This window comes from Pelophylax lessonae (assembly GCF_965119305.1).
Source record: "Pelophylax lessonae genome assembly, chromosome: 12".
Lineage (NCBI taxonomy): Eukaryota > Metazoa > Chordata > Amphibia > Anura > Ranidae > Pelophylax > Pelophylax lessonae.
In genome coordinates, this window is record NC_138779.1 from 94,109,664 (window position 1) to 94,129,673 (window position 20,010).

The 20,010-nt window shown below is 44.9% G+C and overlaps 1 protein-coding gene and 1 long non-coding RNA gene across 2 annotated transcripts in view; one reads left to right on the forward strand and one right to left on the reverse strand.

Moving 5' to 3' along the window:
* Window positions 1-20,010, reverse strand: part of LOC309568633 — a 119,816-nt gene that overhangs the window by 87,140 nt on the left and 12,666 nt on the right. The window lies entirely within an intron of this gene.
* Window positions 1-20,010, forward strand: part of LOC309568303 (leukocyte receptor cluster member 8 homolog) — a gene marked incomplete at both ends in the record, with an annotated part of 58,851 nt that overhangs the window by 28,579 nt on the left and 10,262 nt on the right. Inside the window, 3 exons of the mRNA XM_082273971.1 lie at window positions 14,259-14,546; window positions 19,346-19,447; window positions 19,525-19,593. Coding sequence (XP_082130097.1) covers window positions 14,259-14,546; window positions 19,346-19,447; window positions 19,525-19,593 — 459 coding nt within the window. The remainder of the gene's footprint in view (window positions 1-14,258; window positions 14,547-19,345; window positions 19,448-19,524; window positions 19,594-20,010) is intronic.

Here is a 20,010-nt window from a genome sequence, read left to right on the forward strand (position 1 = left end):
TGCCCATAGAGCAAAGTGGGCTGTGCCTGCTTGGCATAAATGGAGTAGACGTGGATCTGTTAACCTCCTGCTCTGCTCAGGGGGGATCAGCAGACAGATTCCCTTCTGAGCAAAGTAAAGTCTGTCCCATGTCAAAGGGGCCTTATTGTTGATGTCTTTTTGTCACATCCCCTCTGCTCTATCTGTCCCCATGTACTCCAACCACCCCCATCTCCTCTGCTATGTCTGTCCCCCATGTATTACAACCACCCCCATCTTCTCTGCTATGTCTGTCCCCATGTACTCCAACCACCCCCATCTCCTCTGCTATGTCTGTCCCCCATGTACTACAACCACCCCCATCTCCTCTGCTATGTCTGTCCCCCATGTACTCCGACCACCCCCATCTCCTCTGCTATGTCTGTCCCCCATGTACTCCAACCACCCCCATCTCCTCTGCTATGTCTGTCCCCCATGTACTCCAACCACCCCCATCTCCTCTGCTATGTCTGTCCCCCATGTATTACAACCACCCCCATCTTCTCTGCTATGTCTGTCCCCATGTATTACAACCACCCCCATCTTCTCTGCTATGTCTGTCCCCATGTACTCCAACCACCCCCATCTCCTCTGCTATGTCTGTCCCCCATGTACTACAACCACCCCCATCTCCTCTGCTATGTCTGTCCCCCATGTACTCCGACCACCCCCATCTCCTCTGCTATGTCTGTCCCCCATGTACTACAACCACCCCCATCTCCTCTGCTATGTCTGTCCCCCATGTACTACAACCACCCCCATCTTCTCTGCTATGTCTGTCCCCATGTATTACAACCACCCCCATCTCCTCTGCTATGTCTGTCCCCCATGTACTACAACCACCCCCATCTCCTCTGCTATGTCTGTCCCCATGTATTGCAACCACCCCCATCTTTTCTGCTATGTCTGTCCCCATGTATTACAACCACCCCCATCTCCTCTGCTATGTCTGTCCCCATGTACTCCAACCACCCCCATCTCCTCTACTATGTCTGTCCCCATGTACTCCAACTAGCCCATCTCTCTTATTCCATTACTCTGTCTTTATGTTCCCCTCTATCTCTACATGGTCCCCATGATGTACCTGTACATGCAGCAGGCTGTGTAACCAGCACAGTCAGCCATGCTTCCACTGAAGATCCGTGCCATTTCTGCAGTCCTGCACTGTGCCTGCTGGCCCCTCCCCCTGCTCTCACTCAGCTCCCCCTCTCACTCACCTCCAATTCACAGACGAGTGTGATGGACTAGAGGCGTACCGCCCACGGGGGAGGGGATTCTCCAGGAGAGAAGCAGCAAGTGTTCCTGGAGAAGCTTCTATGCAGATTTACAGCACGATGGGGCTCCCGATTTTTGGCTTAAGGGGCAGCTCTGCTTTGGGCCCCTAAAGATTGACAGGGCCCTGGGCAGCTGCCCCTTTTGCCCTGCGGTAAAGACGGCCCTGTGTGTGTGTATGTATATATATATATCACAATGCAAGCAGATGTATACATTTTACACAGTGGTGGGATATTGTGTGTGCAGGGCCGCTGTTAGAAATCTCGGGCCCCCTACAACCTACCTGACAGGCGCCCCCCCCCCCCTGGAAATATCAATTTGCTAAAATGCCATGGTCGCAATGGTATGCTTTGCAGCCATGGAAGAAATTAGAGCCTCGCTACTGACACCTGTGTTTTTTTTTTTTTTTTTTTACTTTTTTAAATTGCTGAATGGCAATTTTACATTGTGAGACTGCATTGCAACTGTGAGCCAATTATTTGACTTCAAGGTGCAGAGCGACCCTATTGAACTCAATGGGGAGTTTGACAGTTGGTACTACCTGTCAAACTCTGTAGCCTGCATTAAAGCGGAGTTGCACCCAAAAGTGGAACTTCCGCTTTAGGTATTTTACCCCCCTGACATGCCACATTTGGCATGTCATTTGTTGGGGGGGGGGGGGAGCAGGTACCTAGTTTTGGCAGGTACCCGCTCCCACTTCCACTCGGAGCGCCGCGGCGCCCTGAACGGAAGTTCTCCTCTCCCCCTCCCTCCCTGCAATCTTCTGGGACATGTCAAAGGTCCCAGAAGATTGCCGGCCAATCAAGACGTGCGGCGCGACTCGCGCATGCGCAGTGGGTACCCGGCTGTGAAGCTGCAAACTGTCACAGCCGGGTGCCCACAGCAGTGATGCCGGCGCCGAGGGAGAGGATCGAGGCTTCGGGCAGCCGCATCGCTGGACCGTTGGACAGGTGAGTCAAATGGCTGGAACTCCGCTTTAATAATGCCACAGCTATGAAGTAAAGCATCACAGCCATGGCATGTATACAGTCCTGTCTGACTATATGATAGCTGGCTTCTGTCGAAGGGGCATGACCAAAAAAGGTCTGCCAACCATCTCCCGACCAGTCCTCTCAGCCAATGGCCCGAGAGTGCTGAGCAGAGTGTTCTGGTGGGTGGGTGGTCCCCTTGTCAGAACACAATTGAACAGAAGGGGAGATTGCTGTACTGACATTGGGTTGTTAGTACTGCGGCTCTGACCTGAGGTGTAAGTTTTTTTTCGTTCAGCCAGCAGGGTTGAATGATAAAAAAAAAAAAAACTAGCAGTATATACTAGGGGCCATAGGTGTGCGCACAGAGTGTGCCAGGTGTGCCCAGGCACACCCTAATCACCCTGTGCAGCACAGATTCCCCCTACTAACCCCGGTCTCCTCCCTCTTACCCCCACAGCTCTTCCGGCTTCTCTCCTCTCCAGCCCACTGTTGCTGTGGGGATGTTTTAGGATGAGTGGGGAAAGAGGCCAGTAAATATATAATTTGCCGGCCACTCCCTTTCTGAATGAACATCGTAAGTGATCGGTAGTGTTTGAGCTTTGGTGTGCACACCCTAATGCATTAGGCTGCGCACACCTATGCTAGGGGCATTAGGCTGCATTCACACTTGTGTGATGTTTCCTGAATGTGTGAAAAAGTGCACAGGGTAACAGGCGTTTTGCAGTGCATATTGGAAATGCACTGCAAATGCGCAAAGCACTTGTGGTGTCATTAATTGTAAATGGCACCCCAAATGCAATTATCAGACCTGCGTTTTGTCATGTGGCAAACCTGCATGTCTTAATAGGTACTAGAGTCTCTATGATGTGTTTGTCACACATATGACAGCCCATTCAAGTGAATAGGCTATGTACGAAAAGGAAGAAAAAAAAAAGAAAAAAAAAACCGCAAGCAGGAACGTGTGTTCCTGCTATTTGAAGTATAAAGTGGGCCTTAGGAGTGGTATATAGAAAAGGTTGGGCAGAGATGTCGGCTGGAGAGAGAGATGTGTACACTCTCTCCCAGCTCCAGCACCACAGTAGTTCTAGGCTGGGTCCATATCCACCCCTCTCAAAAATCCTGAAGTTTCTGTCCCCTTCACTGCAGCAGGAACCCCCCCAACCCCCCACACTCACCCCCTCCAGCAGAAGCATTGATGCATCCAAACCATGGAGGTCACAGTGAAAACAGAGCAGTGAGAGGACAATCTGGAGGGAGGTGGAGCTTCCTGCTCATTAATCTCACTGACAGGAGATAACACTGCTGACTACTGTCCAGAGGGAGACTGAGGGGAGTTTCAGGACCAGGCAGAGACACAGACCGAGACTCTGCAGCTGTCTCTGCATTATTCTTGATCTTTAAGGATAGTTTACAGACGGGTATGGTGCCAGCAGATTGGAAAAAGGCCAACATAGTACCAATATTTAAAAAGGGGCCGAGGTGTATCCCGGGTAACTATAGACCTGTCAACCTAACATCTGTAGTCTGCAAGATTTTGGAGGGGATGTTAAGGGACCACATACAAGACTTTAGTAATGGAAACAATATAATTAGTAGTAATCAGCATGGATTTATGAAAAATCGTTCTTGCCAAACCAATCTATTAACCTTCTACGATGAAGTGAGCTGCCACCTAGATAAAGGTAAGCCTGTGGATGTGGTGTATCTGGACTTTGCAAAGGCCTTTGACACCGTTCCCCACAAACGCTTACTGTACAAACTAAGGAAGGTAGGTATGGACCATAAGGTGAGTACCTGGATAGAGAACTGGCTCCAGGGGAGAGTCCAGAGGGTGATGATTAATGGGGAATACTCGGATTGGGCGGGTGTGGAAAGTGGGGTCCCCCAGGGTTCGGTCCTGGGACCAATCCTGTTTAATTTATTCATAAATGATCTAGAGGAGGGGATATCTATGATACTAAACTAAGCATGCCAATATCTTCTATGCAGGATGTGGAAACCTTACAAGCGGACCTGAACAAAATAACGGGGTGGGCAACTACATGGCAGATGAGGTTTAATGTTGATAAATGTAAAGTAATGTACTTGGGGGCCAGAAACCAGAAAGCAAGCTACTCACTAGGGGGGGAACCTCTGGGGGAGTCTAGGATGGAAAAAGACTTGGGGGTACTGGTTGACAACAGGCTTGGCAGTGGCATGCAATGCCAAGCAGCTGCAAGCAAAGCCAACAGAATACTGGGATGTATAAAAAAGGGGATTCACTCCAGAAATAAAGAGATTATTCTCCCGCTCTACAAGACTCTGGTCCGGCCACATCTGGAGTATGCTGTCCAGTTCTGGGCACCGTTCCTCAGGAAGGTAAGCCTGTGGATGTGGTGTATCTGGACTTTGCAAAGGCCTTTGACACCGTTCCCCACAAACGCGGACTCTCCAAAACATTTGCACAGAGCAGTTAAAGCCCAATTCTTGGCAAAACCCCCTTTTCTCCTTTCATCCTTCCAGGACGGCCTACATTTGGGAGATTGTGGCTCCGCCTCACAGGAAACACAACTAATTTGCAGCTGTTTAAAAGGTTCCCACCCATCCTTAGCTCCAGTTCAGTTGTGTTTCCAACCTCACATCGGAACGTTTGTTTTTTTACTAACCTGAGGCAAATAGCTGGCCAAGATGGTACCCCTGGAAGGCAGCTTCGGTCGGCCTAATAGCAGGTTCCTCCCTAGCTGTGTCCTTGAAATAGGAGCTTTCAGGTCGCCAAACATACCAGGTAGTGCGGTTTGCCTTATGGTGAAGGTCCCTCATACCTGAAGTCCTGCTCGTCTCTGCAGGAAGTCTCCTCCATTAGCTCCTCTAAAGCGGTAAGGATTTCGCCGGTGAAAAATTTTCCGCCAAGGAGCGCGCCGCAAGCCTCGCTGTGAAGACCGGACAGCGATGCCTGGGAGAGAGCGCTGTATGGAGGAGACGCCGGGTCCATGTGATGTTCATGGCAGAATCTCCGGCTACGAAGGGGCTGTAAATTGCCCAAAAAGAGGCCAAAGCACAACGCATCCCGTAGGGGTATAAGTCGATGCACAGGTGACTGCAGGGACATGAGACCGGGTAAGTGAAATTTACCGGATAATGAGGCCTACTGCTGCATACGATCTAGGATCAGCAAGCCTTTAATTGTTCCCTTACTGACAGCCCTGTTAACGATCTGTGTCTGGGAGTAGCACATATGTTAAATAAGAGAGCGAGTTAATCACTTTTTTTCTCTTTTATTGTTGCAGGTCGTTCCTCGGCCCAGAAGGCCTCTGTCAGAGCCTCCTCTACTTTAATAGCACAAACATGCTGGAAGTGCGGTACTGTGGAGTAGTCTGTTTAAAGCCTTGCACACAAACCCTTTGAGCCATATATGTGTTGATAAATTGGCTGAGAGTATCTGTTTTAATGAAATTTTTCTTAAATCAGTGCAGGAGGGTTGCCTAATCCAGTCCTTGTGGACTACAGCTGCTACTCATCAGAGCTTAACGCTTGTGATCACAGATTAAGATAGTCTGTCTGCTCTGGAATGTATGTCTCTAGAGCAGGACTCTTTCCACTTTTCAGAATCTCAAAGACATTTCCTCTGCAAACAAGGAATAAACGAGATCCAAAGAAAGACACTAGCCAGCCCAGGTCCTTAACTAAGGAGGGCTCGGGCGGTAACAGATTTAAAGAGAAAAAATGTTCCAAAATAAAGGACAAAAATCTCTTTTTCCTGGAAACTGTGGTGTACTGGGCTATGCTCGTAAATAAAAAATTGCGGGGTCATGAGCCAAGACCCAACCAGGCTAAAGACACTTTCAATTTGTATGCAATGGCAGGCCCTTGCACTACATTGAAAAGGGTAAATCTGAAGGAAATCTACCAACAAAAGTTGGATGGTGTGTGTCAGCTTTAGACTGACTGGGTGTGGTGATATCTTGCACAGATCCTCTGATTCATTATCTTGATCAGCTGTAGCTGCAAGTTAACCATCCCCACCTAAAGAGGAGTAATCTCCCCTAAATAACTTCCCACGTACGAAGTATTTAGGAAATGAGATCTTTTGAGTGCTGGTCACAATAAGGACAGAGCACTTGTTAATAGGAGGCATGAATTGCTAATTCTTATTATGTGGTTACAGCTATAGCAGACACCTGCTTACTATCTGGCCAAAAAAAAAAAAAAAAAAAAAATGTTGAATTCAGGAGCTTACTGAGTTTATCTCAGTAATTAAAAGCTCACAAGACATTGTAAAGTTTCCTATCCATAGGGGGGGTATGATGTCGTACTTAACAGACTCAGCTGTTCAGTCAGTTATAGCCTCTGCAAGAACAGCGGCTCTCATGAATACTGCTAGGAGAGCAGTGTGTGCAAAGTTTATGAAGGAGATGTCTCTTCCAAGTTAAGACTTTGTGCCTGGCCTGGCAAAGGATTTTTTTTGTGGATCAGGACCTGAAGGATGTCTATCTAGATCCTCAGGGAACAGGTTATCCCAATTTTTTTCCTGCAATGGAAAAACATCTCAACCAGCCCGATGTCCTCCAGATCATTCAGAGAGAATACAGACTGAAGTTTTTCTTCTCAGCCAGTGGCAGAGATAACTGTATCATATCCCTCAAAGAAAAACCCTGTTAAAGGGGATTCAAGAGTGGATGGAGCAGAGGGGTAAATACCCCTGTACCGTGAAATCAGGTCTTCAAAGATTTTTTGATTCTCACGCATTGTGGTACAAACCCGCAAGTAGATGCCGTCGTGTTGTATATCCCAGATTTTATGACTACTCTGGATTGAAAAGACGCTTACAGGCAGGTTCCAATTCATCTGGAACTCTAAGCATTCCTAGGATTCGCAGTGGGGACTGCAAATAGGACAGCGTCATCTGCAGGGCCCAATATGGATCCCTTATCTGGGCTATAAGTTGACCCTTTCAAGAGCAGCAAAACAGGCAGACACACAACAAGTGATGTCAGTCCTACAGCCGGCAGGGTGGCGGATAAATGTGGAGAAATCTTCAATAGAACTGGTTCAGGTTCAAGTTTGCCTGGGGTATAAGATAGATTTCAAAGAAACTGTTTTTTTTTTTCCCAGAGGAAAAGGAAAAGTGGTCTCGGCGGTGGAAAATGTCTGTTTTCATCCTCTGTGTTTACAGGGGACAGATCATGAGGATGTTTGGTCGGATTACAGCTTGTATCCCAGCTGTAGAGTGGCCCAACTACACTCACGAGACCTTCAATATTTCCACCTGCTCTCTTGGAACAAGAGACAGAAGTCCCTAGACAAAAGTCACTTTATAAAAGGGAAGGACAACTGGGAAGAGGAGTTCCTCAGTCGTCATGTCATCAAACGGACAGAATGGGAACTGAATCCCAGAATATTTTCAACTTCTAGTCCAAATGTTTGGTCAACCGGAAGTGGATATGTTTGCCACTTGACAGAGCAAAAAGTAAAACCAGGTCATCGCCTGGACATCACAAAAGGATATGGTAGGCTTGGATACCCTAGCACAGCCATGGCACGCTAGGCGAGCATATGCCTTTCCTCCTCAAAATCTGATTCCAAGAATCATACAGAGACTCAGTGGATGGCTGCAACTGTGTCTCATAGTGATTGCCCCTTGGGGGCCAAAGAGAACGTGGTTCGCGACTGATATCCCCATCAGTGACAGCTCCTTGGAAACTAACAGAAGTTCCAGATCTGTTAATACAAAGGACTCTTATTTCACCCCAGGCCATAGGTAAAACAGCCTGGGTAGTGAGCGCCAAGTCCTGAAGGAGAAAGGTTGTTCAGACAGAGTCAGTGATACCCTCCTTTCAAGTAAGCATCCTAGGAGCAGTCCGCCATGTGTCCATCTGGTCCAGTCAAGATACATTCCTAAAACACTATTGTGTGGAAGTACTGTCGCAACAAGACCTTGCCTTTGGCAGAAAGGTTTTACAGGCAGTGGTCCTGCCCTAAGGTAGGCCAGTATGGATTCCTTTATTATCCTCCCAAATGTAGGCCGTCCTGGAAGGATGAAAGGAGAAAACTTACCGTTAGTTCACCGGTAACGGCTTTTCTCTTCAATCCTTCCAGGACGGCCGGCCTACTTCCCGCCCTATGTGGTGGTGAGTTCTAAAAGAATATGTATATATAAATGTATATGTATTTATATGTAGCTGTTTGACTATATTCCTTAAAGTTCGGCTGGAAACTACTTTCCTATTACTGGAGCTAAGGATGGGTGGGACCCTTTTAAACAGCTGCAAATTAGTTGTGTTTCCTGTGAGGCGGAGTCACAATCTCCCAAATGTAGGCCGTCCTGGAAGGATTGAAGAGAAAAGCCGTTACCGGTGAACTAACGGTAAGTTTTTTTTTTTTTCCCTCCCATGCAGTGCATGGGTTAATTGCCCATTTTGTCTGGGGATGAGCGCAGAGCCCATACTTGCCTGATCCTTCAATCCTTTGGAAAACAGTGCTCCCCCACGTCCAACAGTGGGCTGTTCCTGACAACTTAACATCCAGAGCCAGTCTTTAGGTGTGATAACGTCAGGAACAGTCTACCACACGAGCGCTTAACTGTGGGGGCAGGAGCTGCAGGGGAACGGTCTTGCACTGAGAGGATTAGTGGATTAGGTGAGTATATCTCGGCTTTCCCATCCCTTAGACAAAAGCAAGCAGCCAACCCACGTAGTGTGGGCACAGCCTCACTGCATGGGAAAAACAATTTGCCTGGAGTTCCGCTTTAGAAGAGATGTATGGCTTTTATTTTATTCTATATTCTTCCCTAGGTGGATGCTGCATCTGTCCCCCCGGTGCCTCTACACTGAGAACCGAGCGATTGAACACCGCCGATCACTCAGTTCTGACAGGTTCCCAAGCAGAGAGCTTCTGACTGCTCTACCCCCTCCTCGCTCATTGGAGTGCTGGACTGTGGAGGGGCGGGGAGCGGCCAGCTCAGGCTCTCAGTGCCTTGTTGAGAGGCTGAGCCGGGTGTCAGTCCAGGCACCTGGCAGATCCTGACTTCCATTGTCGTGATGACACGGTACCTGGACTGACTTCTGTGACGTCAGCAGAGAGCGTGCTGAAGTCACAGGTCACACGAGTGCACAACGTGATCCATAGGAGAAGTAAAGCTAAGCGAGCTTTGGCTGTACTTCTCCTTTTAAGTATGCCATGTTTGTTTAAAAAAAAAAAAGATAAATCAAATGTTTTACGATCACTTTTGAAAAATCATTTTAGGCCTGATGATTACGTAAAATCCCACAAAAATACATTTTTAAAGCAGACCCTCCTAGAGAATAAAATGGGGGGGGGGGGGGGGGTAGTTCAAATTATGTCACACGATATTAGTGCAACGGAAAAAAAAATGAAACCTTTCAGTAAAAAATGCTCTAGTTAATTTAAGGGCACCCACATGCAGTAAATTACCCAGTTTTTTGGTAAAATATAAAAGATGAGATTGTGCCGAGTAAATGGATGCCTGTTGTGTGAAACCGTAAATATGTATGCGCTTGTGAAATGGTGACAAACTTCAGTATCCTATATGTCCCATAAGCAACGATTCAAAAGCCCCTACAGGTCATCAGTTGGGTTACCCAGGAGCTTTGGCGCTAGAATTATTGCTCTCACTTGGCTGTGCATGGTGATATGTAACATGTATCACAACTGATGTTTTTGTTTTGTATGAGGGTTGGGGAGGCTCATATGTTTTACTAAACAGTGTCCCTCACCTACCTGTGTAAATGAAGCCTTGCTTCCTTGAAATCTGTGAAATATATTCAGTATGCCCTGTCAGGAGGCACTTCTGTCACCCAGATTTCACAGATTCTGCCTTATGAAATAGAGAAGCCGAGAGGAGGAGTTTCAGGAGGCGGGCAGGAATCTCTGTGCCATAGGATATTTAATGCAATTTCCTCACAGGAAGTAATGCTAGTAAGTTTTAGCTATGTAGAGTTGCCTAACAGCTTTTACTTTGCCAGAAAGGATACCTCGCAACTGTGTACAAGCCAGCACAAAGACCAAAATCCTGTTTCTAAAGTGATTACATGTTGATTTTAGTTTAAGATTTAAAATTAATATGAAATGTAGTTCCCAACCATTAACTAGACTAGTAAATTTAATGAAATATAGTGATGTCACCAAACTAAACCTCACAGACAGTCATATCTCAGGGTAGCCTGGTTCATATAGGTGTTTTTTTTTTTTTGTTAAAGAAGGAAGACCTACAGGATCTTTAAATGGCTTCTGTCTAAATAGCCTCCTATTGAATTACAGAAAGCAGCTGAGAATTCACTGGAATCTTATTCTAAGTAATGTTTTCCTCCACTTGACATGCTTTTCACATTTCTTTGTGAAACCTAAATGCATGATAGGCAATACTTAATAGAGACCAAAATATAGCTTCTACCATTCTTCAGTATTAGTCCATATGGAGGGATGTTCAGCAGTCCCCCCACACATATAGTTGAAAGAATATAATGAAATACATTTTAGGAGTTTTAAAGATGCCTCTAGAACCAGCAACACTACTTGTTCATTTTTAGTTGCCCTTAAGTCATATTTATTGACTCTTGGTTCCGGTTCACATGAGAGCGATCGCATGTAATTCGGAGCACACTGTTCCTAAAATTACATGCAATCTCTGTGCGGTGCAATTTCAGCTATACAGTTTGGCTGAATTCGCACCGCAATCGCACTAAGACGCACAAGACCTCTTTTTTTTTTTTTGGTCCGCGGCAGAATCGGATCGCGTGGTGGTTCACACTAGTGTGATCCGATTCTGTGCGAACTTAGAGATCGCACTGCGATATGCGATCTTATCTGGGGGGTGTCTAACTTTTAATTGACAAGCGTATCGCATATGGCAGTGTGAACTGCCAGGGGTGCGGATGCGATGTGGGAACACGCTGTATATTTGCAGCATTCCCGCATCGCACAAATGTGAACCGGCACCAGGGGTGGACTGACAACTCATGGGGCCCCCGGGCAATCAGAGATCATGGGGCCCCCTGTGTCCACACTCAAGCCACACAAAGCCCCACCTACAAATTGCAGCTCAGCCACATAGAGTGGGCATTTAAATATCTACCACAGCATAGTCTGCATGGAAGTTCCTGGCTTCTTTCTGTAGTGTGTAGCCTCTCATGGGGCCCCCTACTGACCCTGGGCCCTCGGGCAGTGCCCTAATCCCCGAATGGTCAGTCCGCCCCTGACCGGCACTTAGTAAGGATAGGTTCACATATCGTAAGAGCAACGCGCTATACTAGCAGACACACCCACATATTTGCAACTGTGGTGTGTTTTCAAAAAAGGGTCGGGACTTCTATCCCCATGTTTCTCTTAAATCAGTGCAGCGTGATTTAAAAAAAGGTGGGGGGAGTAGGGCAGCCCATTAAAAGGAATGAGCTGCTCTTACTGCGACATGCAAGCGCAGATGTGAATCGAGACTGTTCGTTAAATGTTACCAGCACCCGTGTTTTCGTTGGGTTTTATGTGAGATATGCAAATCATCTTTGTGTATATGGACTTAAAGGAGAAGTAAGGCTAAAGCTTGATAGCAAGATATTCATCAATGGGAAGCCATTCATGACAGGTTGTTTACATTGTCATGTAATCGCTATGACTGTTCACTAGACACAGCGTTCACAGGAGAAGCGCACTGCGCGCCCCAAACCTGGAAGAGGCACAATTGTGTGTGTGTGTGTGTGTGTATATATATATATATATATATATAAATATATATTAGGGGTGTTGAATTTAATCAATGCATCGCGATTCGACCACCCGCGATTCTGCATCGATGCTGCGACCGGCTTTAATCGATGTTCTAATGACGTCCTGAAGCTCCGCCCCCTCCCTCTCCGCACAGCGATGGCTCTTAAAAATTCGTAGCCGCGCCCTCTTTTCCTGCCTCATCCCCAGTCGCCCGGCGTCGCTGCAAGAGATGACACGAGGAGCTAGTGTCCCTGACTGCTGGAGAGGAGAGAATGAGATGGACTACGGTGTGCAATGTTCACATTTACACTTTACAAATGCCTGATCACTCCAGTAAGCTGACACTGCACTCCGCTTATCACATGCAGTGAGACACTTCCCGATCAGCACAGATTGGGAAATGTCTCACTGCCTGTGATTACCGGAGTGCAGTGTCGGCTATGAGATTTTTAAGTACCAAAGTTTGTCGCCATTCCCTGAGCGTGCGCAATTTTGAAGCATGACATGTTGGGTATCTATTTACTCGGCGTAACATTATCTTTCAAATTATGGAAAAAATTGGGCTAACTTTATTTTTTTAATAAAAAAAAAAAAAAGTGATTATTTTTTTTTCCAAAACAAATTGCGCTTGGAAGACCGTTGCGCAAATTCGATGTGATAAATATTGCAACGATCTCCATTAATTCTCTAGGGTCTCTGCTAAAAAAAATGTTTGTGGGTTCTAAGTAGTTTTCTAGCAAAAAGGTCATTGGCTACAGCAGAATAAAGTGAAAGTTCCTGGAGTGGCCATCTCAGTCTCCTGACCTCAATATCATTGAGTCACTCTGGGGAGATGTCAAACGTGAAGTTCATGTATGACAGCCCAAGAATTGACAGGAACTGGAGGCTTTTTGCCAAGAAGAATGGGCAGCTTTACCATCTGGGAAGATAAAGAGCCTCATCCACAAATACCACAAAATAAAATTTAAGCTGTCATTGATGTTCAAGAGGGCAATGCCCGGTATTAAGAACTGGGGTATGTAAACTTTTGATCAGGGTCATTTGGGTAGTGTCTGTTGTCAATTATGATTTAAAATGAGTAAACACAGTTAATTATAAATGGCTTCAGCCAAACACTAACAATGAGTGAAAGAAAATTTATTATTCATGTTCTCTGAAAAATGGCCAAGAAATCAAATTCTGCCAGAATATGTAATCTTATGAGCACAACTGTACACTACCTATAGGTAAGCCTTATTATAGGCTTACATATTGGTAACATTTAAAGATGGAAGTTTACATCCTCTGTAATAAACTGTGTTCTGTAATTTGTCATTTGATTTTTAGGAAGTAAAATGCTGGTACATGCAGTAAATTCATAGACTAGGGAGTTTTGACAGCACATAAGGTCAGTAGTCCTAGAGAACCTTCAAGGATCACTTGTTAACCACTTAAGCCCCGGAAGATTTTACCCCCTTCCTGACCAGGGGGTATTTTGCGATTCGGCACTGCCTGACTTTAACGGACAATTGCGCGTTCGTGCGACGCTGTACCTAAATTAATTTGACGTCCTTTTTTTCCCACGTAATAAACAAGCAAAAAATTGGGGGAGCAGACCCTGAACATGTATATCTAAAGCCGGTGCAGCTATGGACCAAGCAACATGTATATTAAAAAAGAATAGCGCAACCATGCAAAAGAAATGACTATCAAATACCCACAAACAGAGCTTTCTTTTGGTGGTATTTGATCACCTGTGCGATTTTTTTTTTTTTTATTTTTTTTTTTTATATTTATATTTCCTGCCAGTGTCCAATCACTCTGAAGGTGACAGCCTAGCCCTACTGTAATGAAGATACTGTGTTCTGTGATGTACTCCCAAGAAAATGTTTTTAAAGTAAAATTAAGAATCCTTATTTCAGGTTGCTACTTGCTAGAACAATAATAGAGGAAATCTTCCAGTGGGGAAATTTGTTGTGGTGAGAACTGTCCAAGAGGGAATTTTTCCCTCTTAAGGAAATGAGAGATCACTCCAAAGTATCTATAGAGCGGGAAGTGAGTAGTTCCCCCCCCCCCAGTGGGACACCAACCACGTCAGGTTTTTAACCATTCTTCTATGCAAATTAAATAAAGTACATTTTGGCTTTAGATACATTTTAAGCTTTCCTTTAGAGGAAACTGTGTTAATAGACAGTTAAATGTTGACTTATTCTTTATTATTTTTTGAAATATCAATGATCTGCCAGATTATTGGACATGACATTGGCTTTTTAATGGGCCCATCTTTTCCTTATCCTTAAATACTTTTTTAGAAATTAGCAACATTTCAGCAAACGAAATCCCAAGAAGAAGATTGTTCAAATGGACTTTGTGGACCCAGAGAAGGATTTCAAGAAGGAAAAGCGAGCAGCCCCTTTTCATCACGGCCGCAGTCCAAAGAAACTGTGTCTAGAGTCTCTTGTTTTGCAGATGGAGAACCTGAATCTAAACGATTCTGACAACTTGGATTGGAATGAGTTTAAAATAGTGGGAACTTCCCAAGATATTACTAAACATTACGTGCGTTTAACTTGTGCACCAGACCCGTCAACTGTGAGACCAGTGTCAGTAAGTTTTTTTTTTTTTTTTTTTTTGACTTTTCCTAAATTTTGTGAAAATAAAAGCTAATGTTTTTAGTGCAGGTTCACATATATGCAATGCGGGAAACCTGCGAATCCACTGCGGGTTCCCACATCGCACCCGGCTCGCAGACAGTTCACACTGTCGTATGCGAATCGCTGGGGGTGTCAATACAAAGTTAACAACGCCCCCAGATCCGTTTGCATATCGCAGTGCGAACTGTCAGAACATGAATCAGATCGCATAGGTGTTTACACCCATGCGATTAGATTCTGGGGCGGACCCAAAAAAGGGTCCTGTGCGAGTTGTTCAAATGCGATGCAAATTCACTGTATGGCTGAATTTGCATCGCACAGACATTGCATGTGATTTTCAGAGCAGTGCGCTCCGAATCGCATACAAGGTCTGTCATCGCACTTATGTGAACCGGGACTGACTCCTCTTATTTGGAATAACACCCAATAGGTGATAGTTCCAGGATTATTTTTTTATTTTTCCCCCTGCAAGTGCCTCCCTTTTCCCCCTGCAAGTGCCTCCCTATCTCATGATCCTTGAGTGCTCATAAGATCTACTTTTTGACCAACAGAGAGGCACGTTGCAGAGAAGAGTGTACTGTATACTGAAATGTTTTAATTTTACATTTAGCCTAATAGTGTATGTTTTGAAGGTCTGCCTCTGGTAATTATGGTTACAGTTGCCAGTGTTCTTTAACTCTGAACCAAACTTTCAAACCCTGAAACAGGTGGTGTCATAGCTATTAGCATATGCAGAACCATAGCAAATTCTGATCTAAATAGAGCTTAAATTTGTGCTTTCCTTGGCTTCAAAAGTGGAACCAAACTCCTTAAATCCTTTTCCAGCCAAATTGGGATAACACCTACTTTTTATATATTTGTTGCATGTTCCCATTTACATAGCATATCCTAAATTAAAATTTGCTGTAAGGGTTCATTCACTCTTAAGGCTCCATGTACACGGGACGTTGTTAAAAGTCCCTTTGAATGCTGGAATTTTTAGGACGTTTGAAACGTCCGTTCGGTCGCGTTTGTACCCGCGTTTAGCGTGCGTTTAGCAGCGTTTGCGGGCGTTTGCGTTTAGAAGCGTTCCTAGAGGTCAAAAAAATTATTCCCCTTTAAAATGGAAAAACGCGAACGCTAAACGCGGGTCATTGCGTTCGGACGCGTTTGGACGCGTTTAGACGCGTTTGTGCGTTTGAAACGCCGGGAAACACACGTTCGAACGCAAATAATTGCGTTCTAAAAAAAGTCCCTGAACACAACTGCCTGCAAATGACTGTAAACGACCTGGTGTACATGGACAGATAAGATAAAATGTAGATGTGTTCAGGGGCTTCTGAAAAAAACGCCCAACTGCTCCTAAACGACCATTTCCAGCGTCCCGTGTACATGGAGCCTAAGTCTATACCCTTTATTTGAGCAGAGTTTAGGCCATAAATATTACAATAGGCACCACACAGCTCAGTACATACAGATGTGGTAGCGTTTTGGTAAACAATAAGCAGCAAGTCTTTCAGCAGGCATTGCCGCTTACTAGCTGCCTCCATTAATTTCAGTGGTAGCGCACCATAACCACACCTATAGCATTTACGGTGCGTTGCTGAAGCATTTTTAAAGCGTTAGCTGGCTGCTGAGGGAGAGGCATTGAAGGTTCCTGTATCTGAGAATAGCACATAGATGGAGAACTAGAATAAAGCAGCTCCAGCTACTTCCTGTTAGAGCATCTATGTGGTAGCACAATTTGCGTCTGTGTGTGGGGAAAAAGCATCAAGCCAGCAATACTGACAGTGCCAAGCAGGAGCAGAGGCATTTGTCATTGCCAGTGGTAAATCTTTTTTTTTTTTTTTTGTGTCAGCAAAGTGTTGGTGCCAGCAAGGACCTCACCAGCATGTGTCGTTGCCAACAAGTGTCATGAAGGCTGATATTAAGGTATTTGTTTCAGTACCCATTATTGAGACAAATACTAGCTATGTAATTCACTCACTGCCATTCACAAGGTAGAGTGACTTCATGGGTTGGCTGTCTTCAGGAATGGTAATCCAAGAAATCCTTATGCTGGCCATACACTATATGAAAAATCGTTCAAACTCATTTTAGAAAAACAAACTCAGCCGTCAGCGCAATAATCATGCCATGTATTGACTGATCGTTTTTGGTAGTTTTTTCACATATACTTAGTGCAAACAGTTTGGACGAGAAGCACATTAACCTTTTTAATTTATCGTTCGTTCGTTCAGAAAATTTCCAAACTTGTCCTTCGTTTTTCGTCTCAAGAACGTCCATACCAATTCGTGCCCATTAACTGGCCGAAAAACGAAAGAACTGTCAACATGACCGAATTTTGGCCGATTTTTTTTTTTTTTTTTGTATAGTGCATGCCCAGCATTAGACTTGACTTGCCTCCAAGTTAAAGGAGACATTCTTCTGGTCACGCAGGATTCCTTTTATAATTGTGACTTGCATTAGTCGGGGTTCTAACAATCTTGAGAAGGACATCAAATGTGGACAACTTCATGTTGGTATAATTAAAGAACTTTGAGGGTTATGTCTGCGATTTTGTTGCAAAGAGTATGGAAATGCCCTTGGAAAATCTCTGCAATACTATGTGATGCACCCAATACTGACACAACACCCTCCCTTTTTTTTTTTTTAACTCTGGGACATTCTTTCCATGATCCTCTTGAGCTGGACTAAGCCAAATGTCAAAAAGTATACAAATCCATCTTAGAGTATTTACCAAAATATCTGCTATTGTACCACAACCTAACCACATCTCAAAGCAGATCATTTCCTCTACATCACTTCCCCTTTAAGCACTTCTCTAGAAAACACTTTTACAGGTGTTTAACATGTTTTCTTGATGCTTTTTCAACGCTTCAAAAGCATGTCATAAACGCTTAGAGGCACGTTAATGAGCGTTGTTTCGTTCTTCATAATCAACATTTGTGAATGAGCCAAGAAGGTTTAAGGGCTAGAAGCTGGCCTTCTGCATTATGTTATTGAGGGGAAACTTGGTGTGTCCTGCTGTCAGTGGGTACCGATTTTGTTTCCTTCCACATTTTAATTGTTTGCCTGAGGCCAAACACCTAGAAAGGCAAGAGTCCGCTTTAATGGCCTTAACACGAGATTGTAGAGTGGCTCTGGCATGTAATTTAAACGCCTCCCACACCGCTCCAAGAGAGGCAGTTTGATCGTTATCAGCGAAAAACTGACTCCAGGAGGCATCCAGTGCATTACCCCCCTCCATCAGGGCCAACCACGCAGGGTTAAGTCTCCAGGCCGGCGGAGGTCTATTGTGGGGCAAGGACAACACCACCCAGTATGGACAATGATCAGACATGGACCTGGGAGAAAAACCCGCCTTAAGCAATCTGGGAAGCAGGTCTTGGGACAGCAGTATCAAGTCTAGCACCTTATGCGTGTCAGCGCCTGCCGATCTTCCCCCCCCCCCTCTGCTACAATACTGGCAGTCTCCCCCAAATCAGCATTGTCATTTCTCCTGAACTTATCTAACTTGGCAACAGTCTCTGGCTTCGGTTTTGGGGGTGCCATAGTCAGGACTTCGGGCAAAGGTGACCAAGTACAGTAGTTAATAGGAGATGAATAGAGGCTGGAGTGCAGCAAGATGGCTGACCGTGCGGAAGTGAAACTAAGCAGCTGGTCACTGATAAAATCTGAGTAGCGTCACTAGAGGGGTCAGGCAGCATAAAGAGGAGCCAGAGTGTCCCACAGTACCTTTTTAAAAGGAGAGATCCGGGGCGTCAGGAGGGTCAGAACAGCTCAAAAACCGATCGAGTGGGTGTACCAAGATGGCCGCCGACTTCCAGGAGTAGGCCGAAGCCGGGGACTCGCCTAGATTGTGTATCCGGCCCAGAAAAACGTCCGTTCGCGCGGGTCCCCGCCCTGTTCAGGAGCCGTTCCCCTGGATTGGGGTATATGTGGGAGCACTACAGGAGCCAGCCAGGTCAACCCAGGGGGATTCCAGAGCACAGGATGGGTCAGCTCACTTGTGTCTTACTCCATGCTGTGCCAGGCCACGCCCCCAGAATGTCCTGTTTTTACAGAGCACTGTTGTGTGGTTAGAAGAAATATTTTTATTCTTTTTAGCTTGTTTAAAAAAAAAAAAAAAAAAATCCTACCTGACTAAAATAAAAAGGTGACTTGCACCTTCAATGCAGGTGTTCTTCCGCCTGGCTGCAGTAGGTGGAGGGCATATGCTAACAAAGTGTGGCGTGGATTTAGTAGTCTTTTCATCAATTGCCACTTAGTTTAGCTAAAACAGTTTATCCACAAAGCTCATGCATGGAACCTCCAAAGATCTCTATGCAGCAGCAACCTTGCTTACATAGCAGCTATAGGATAACATGTTTGGGAAAGGATAAACGATTATCAGACCAGTGTGGTATCCCTCCTAAAAAGATGGATGTTAATTTGACGGGTATGCTGCTGCATTTGCGTGCTTCACACTCCTGCCTAGCAAGGAACAGATTTTTTTTTTCTGAAGGATAGAAAAAAATAAAACTTAAGACCACTTTAATTTTAGGACATTAAGCTAAAATTGAGCATTTCCTGTACACTGTTATATAGCTCACTAGGAGGAACATACCCTTATGCCCAATGTCCATCCTACAGGCTTGTGTCTCATGGTGGTCTTATGTGCCCCTTGGTTGAATTGTATTGTGCCCCTTAATTGTAGCCTTGGGCATATTTTTATTTCAAAGACCAATGTACATTACATTTACTTTTTCTTTGACTTGTCTTGCTTCCCAGGTTTTAAGAAAATCTATAACAATGGTGAAGGGGCACTTTAAAGAGAAGCAAGATTATGCATTTGCTTGTGAGCAACTAAAATCAATTCGCCAAGATTTAATGGTATGTTTTATTTAGAATACCTCTGAGTATTGCATTGTGTGTTCAGTTTGTAATGGATTTGTTTATTTTGCATACAGGTTCAAGGCATTCGCACAGAGTTCACTGTAGAAGTGTATGAGACCCATGCACGGATAGCACTGGAAAAGGTTTGTCCACACCCCCCCCCCTTCCCCCTTTGATATACATATTCAGTTTGTAAAATCATATTTTAATAGCTGGAAAATTTTGTATTACTTCTGATGTCTAATATTTTGCTAACTTCTAACATTTATTAGTTTTCCCATTTAGTAGTTTGGGTTTACATGGCTGTGTGGAACACTATCTTGTGCTGTGATGTGCCTTTTCAATTGGTTCACTTCAGCATGAAGGAAAAGCCACAAAAATATTTTTTGTACTCACAGTAAGATTCTTTTCTCAAGAGTTTGGGAGATTAAGCATTCGAATAACAATTCATCCAATGAATAAAGCTGTTCATTTCCAAGAGTAGGATATGTAAAAAAAACTGGACAGGCAGCTATAACCGCTCCATTGAGTGACCTAGCTCCCTGTCAAAAGAATGTCAG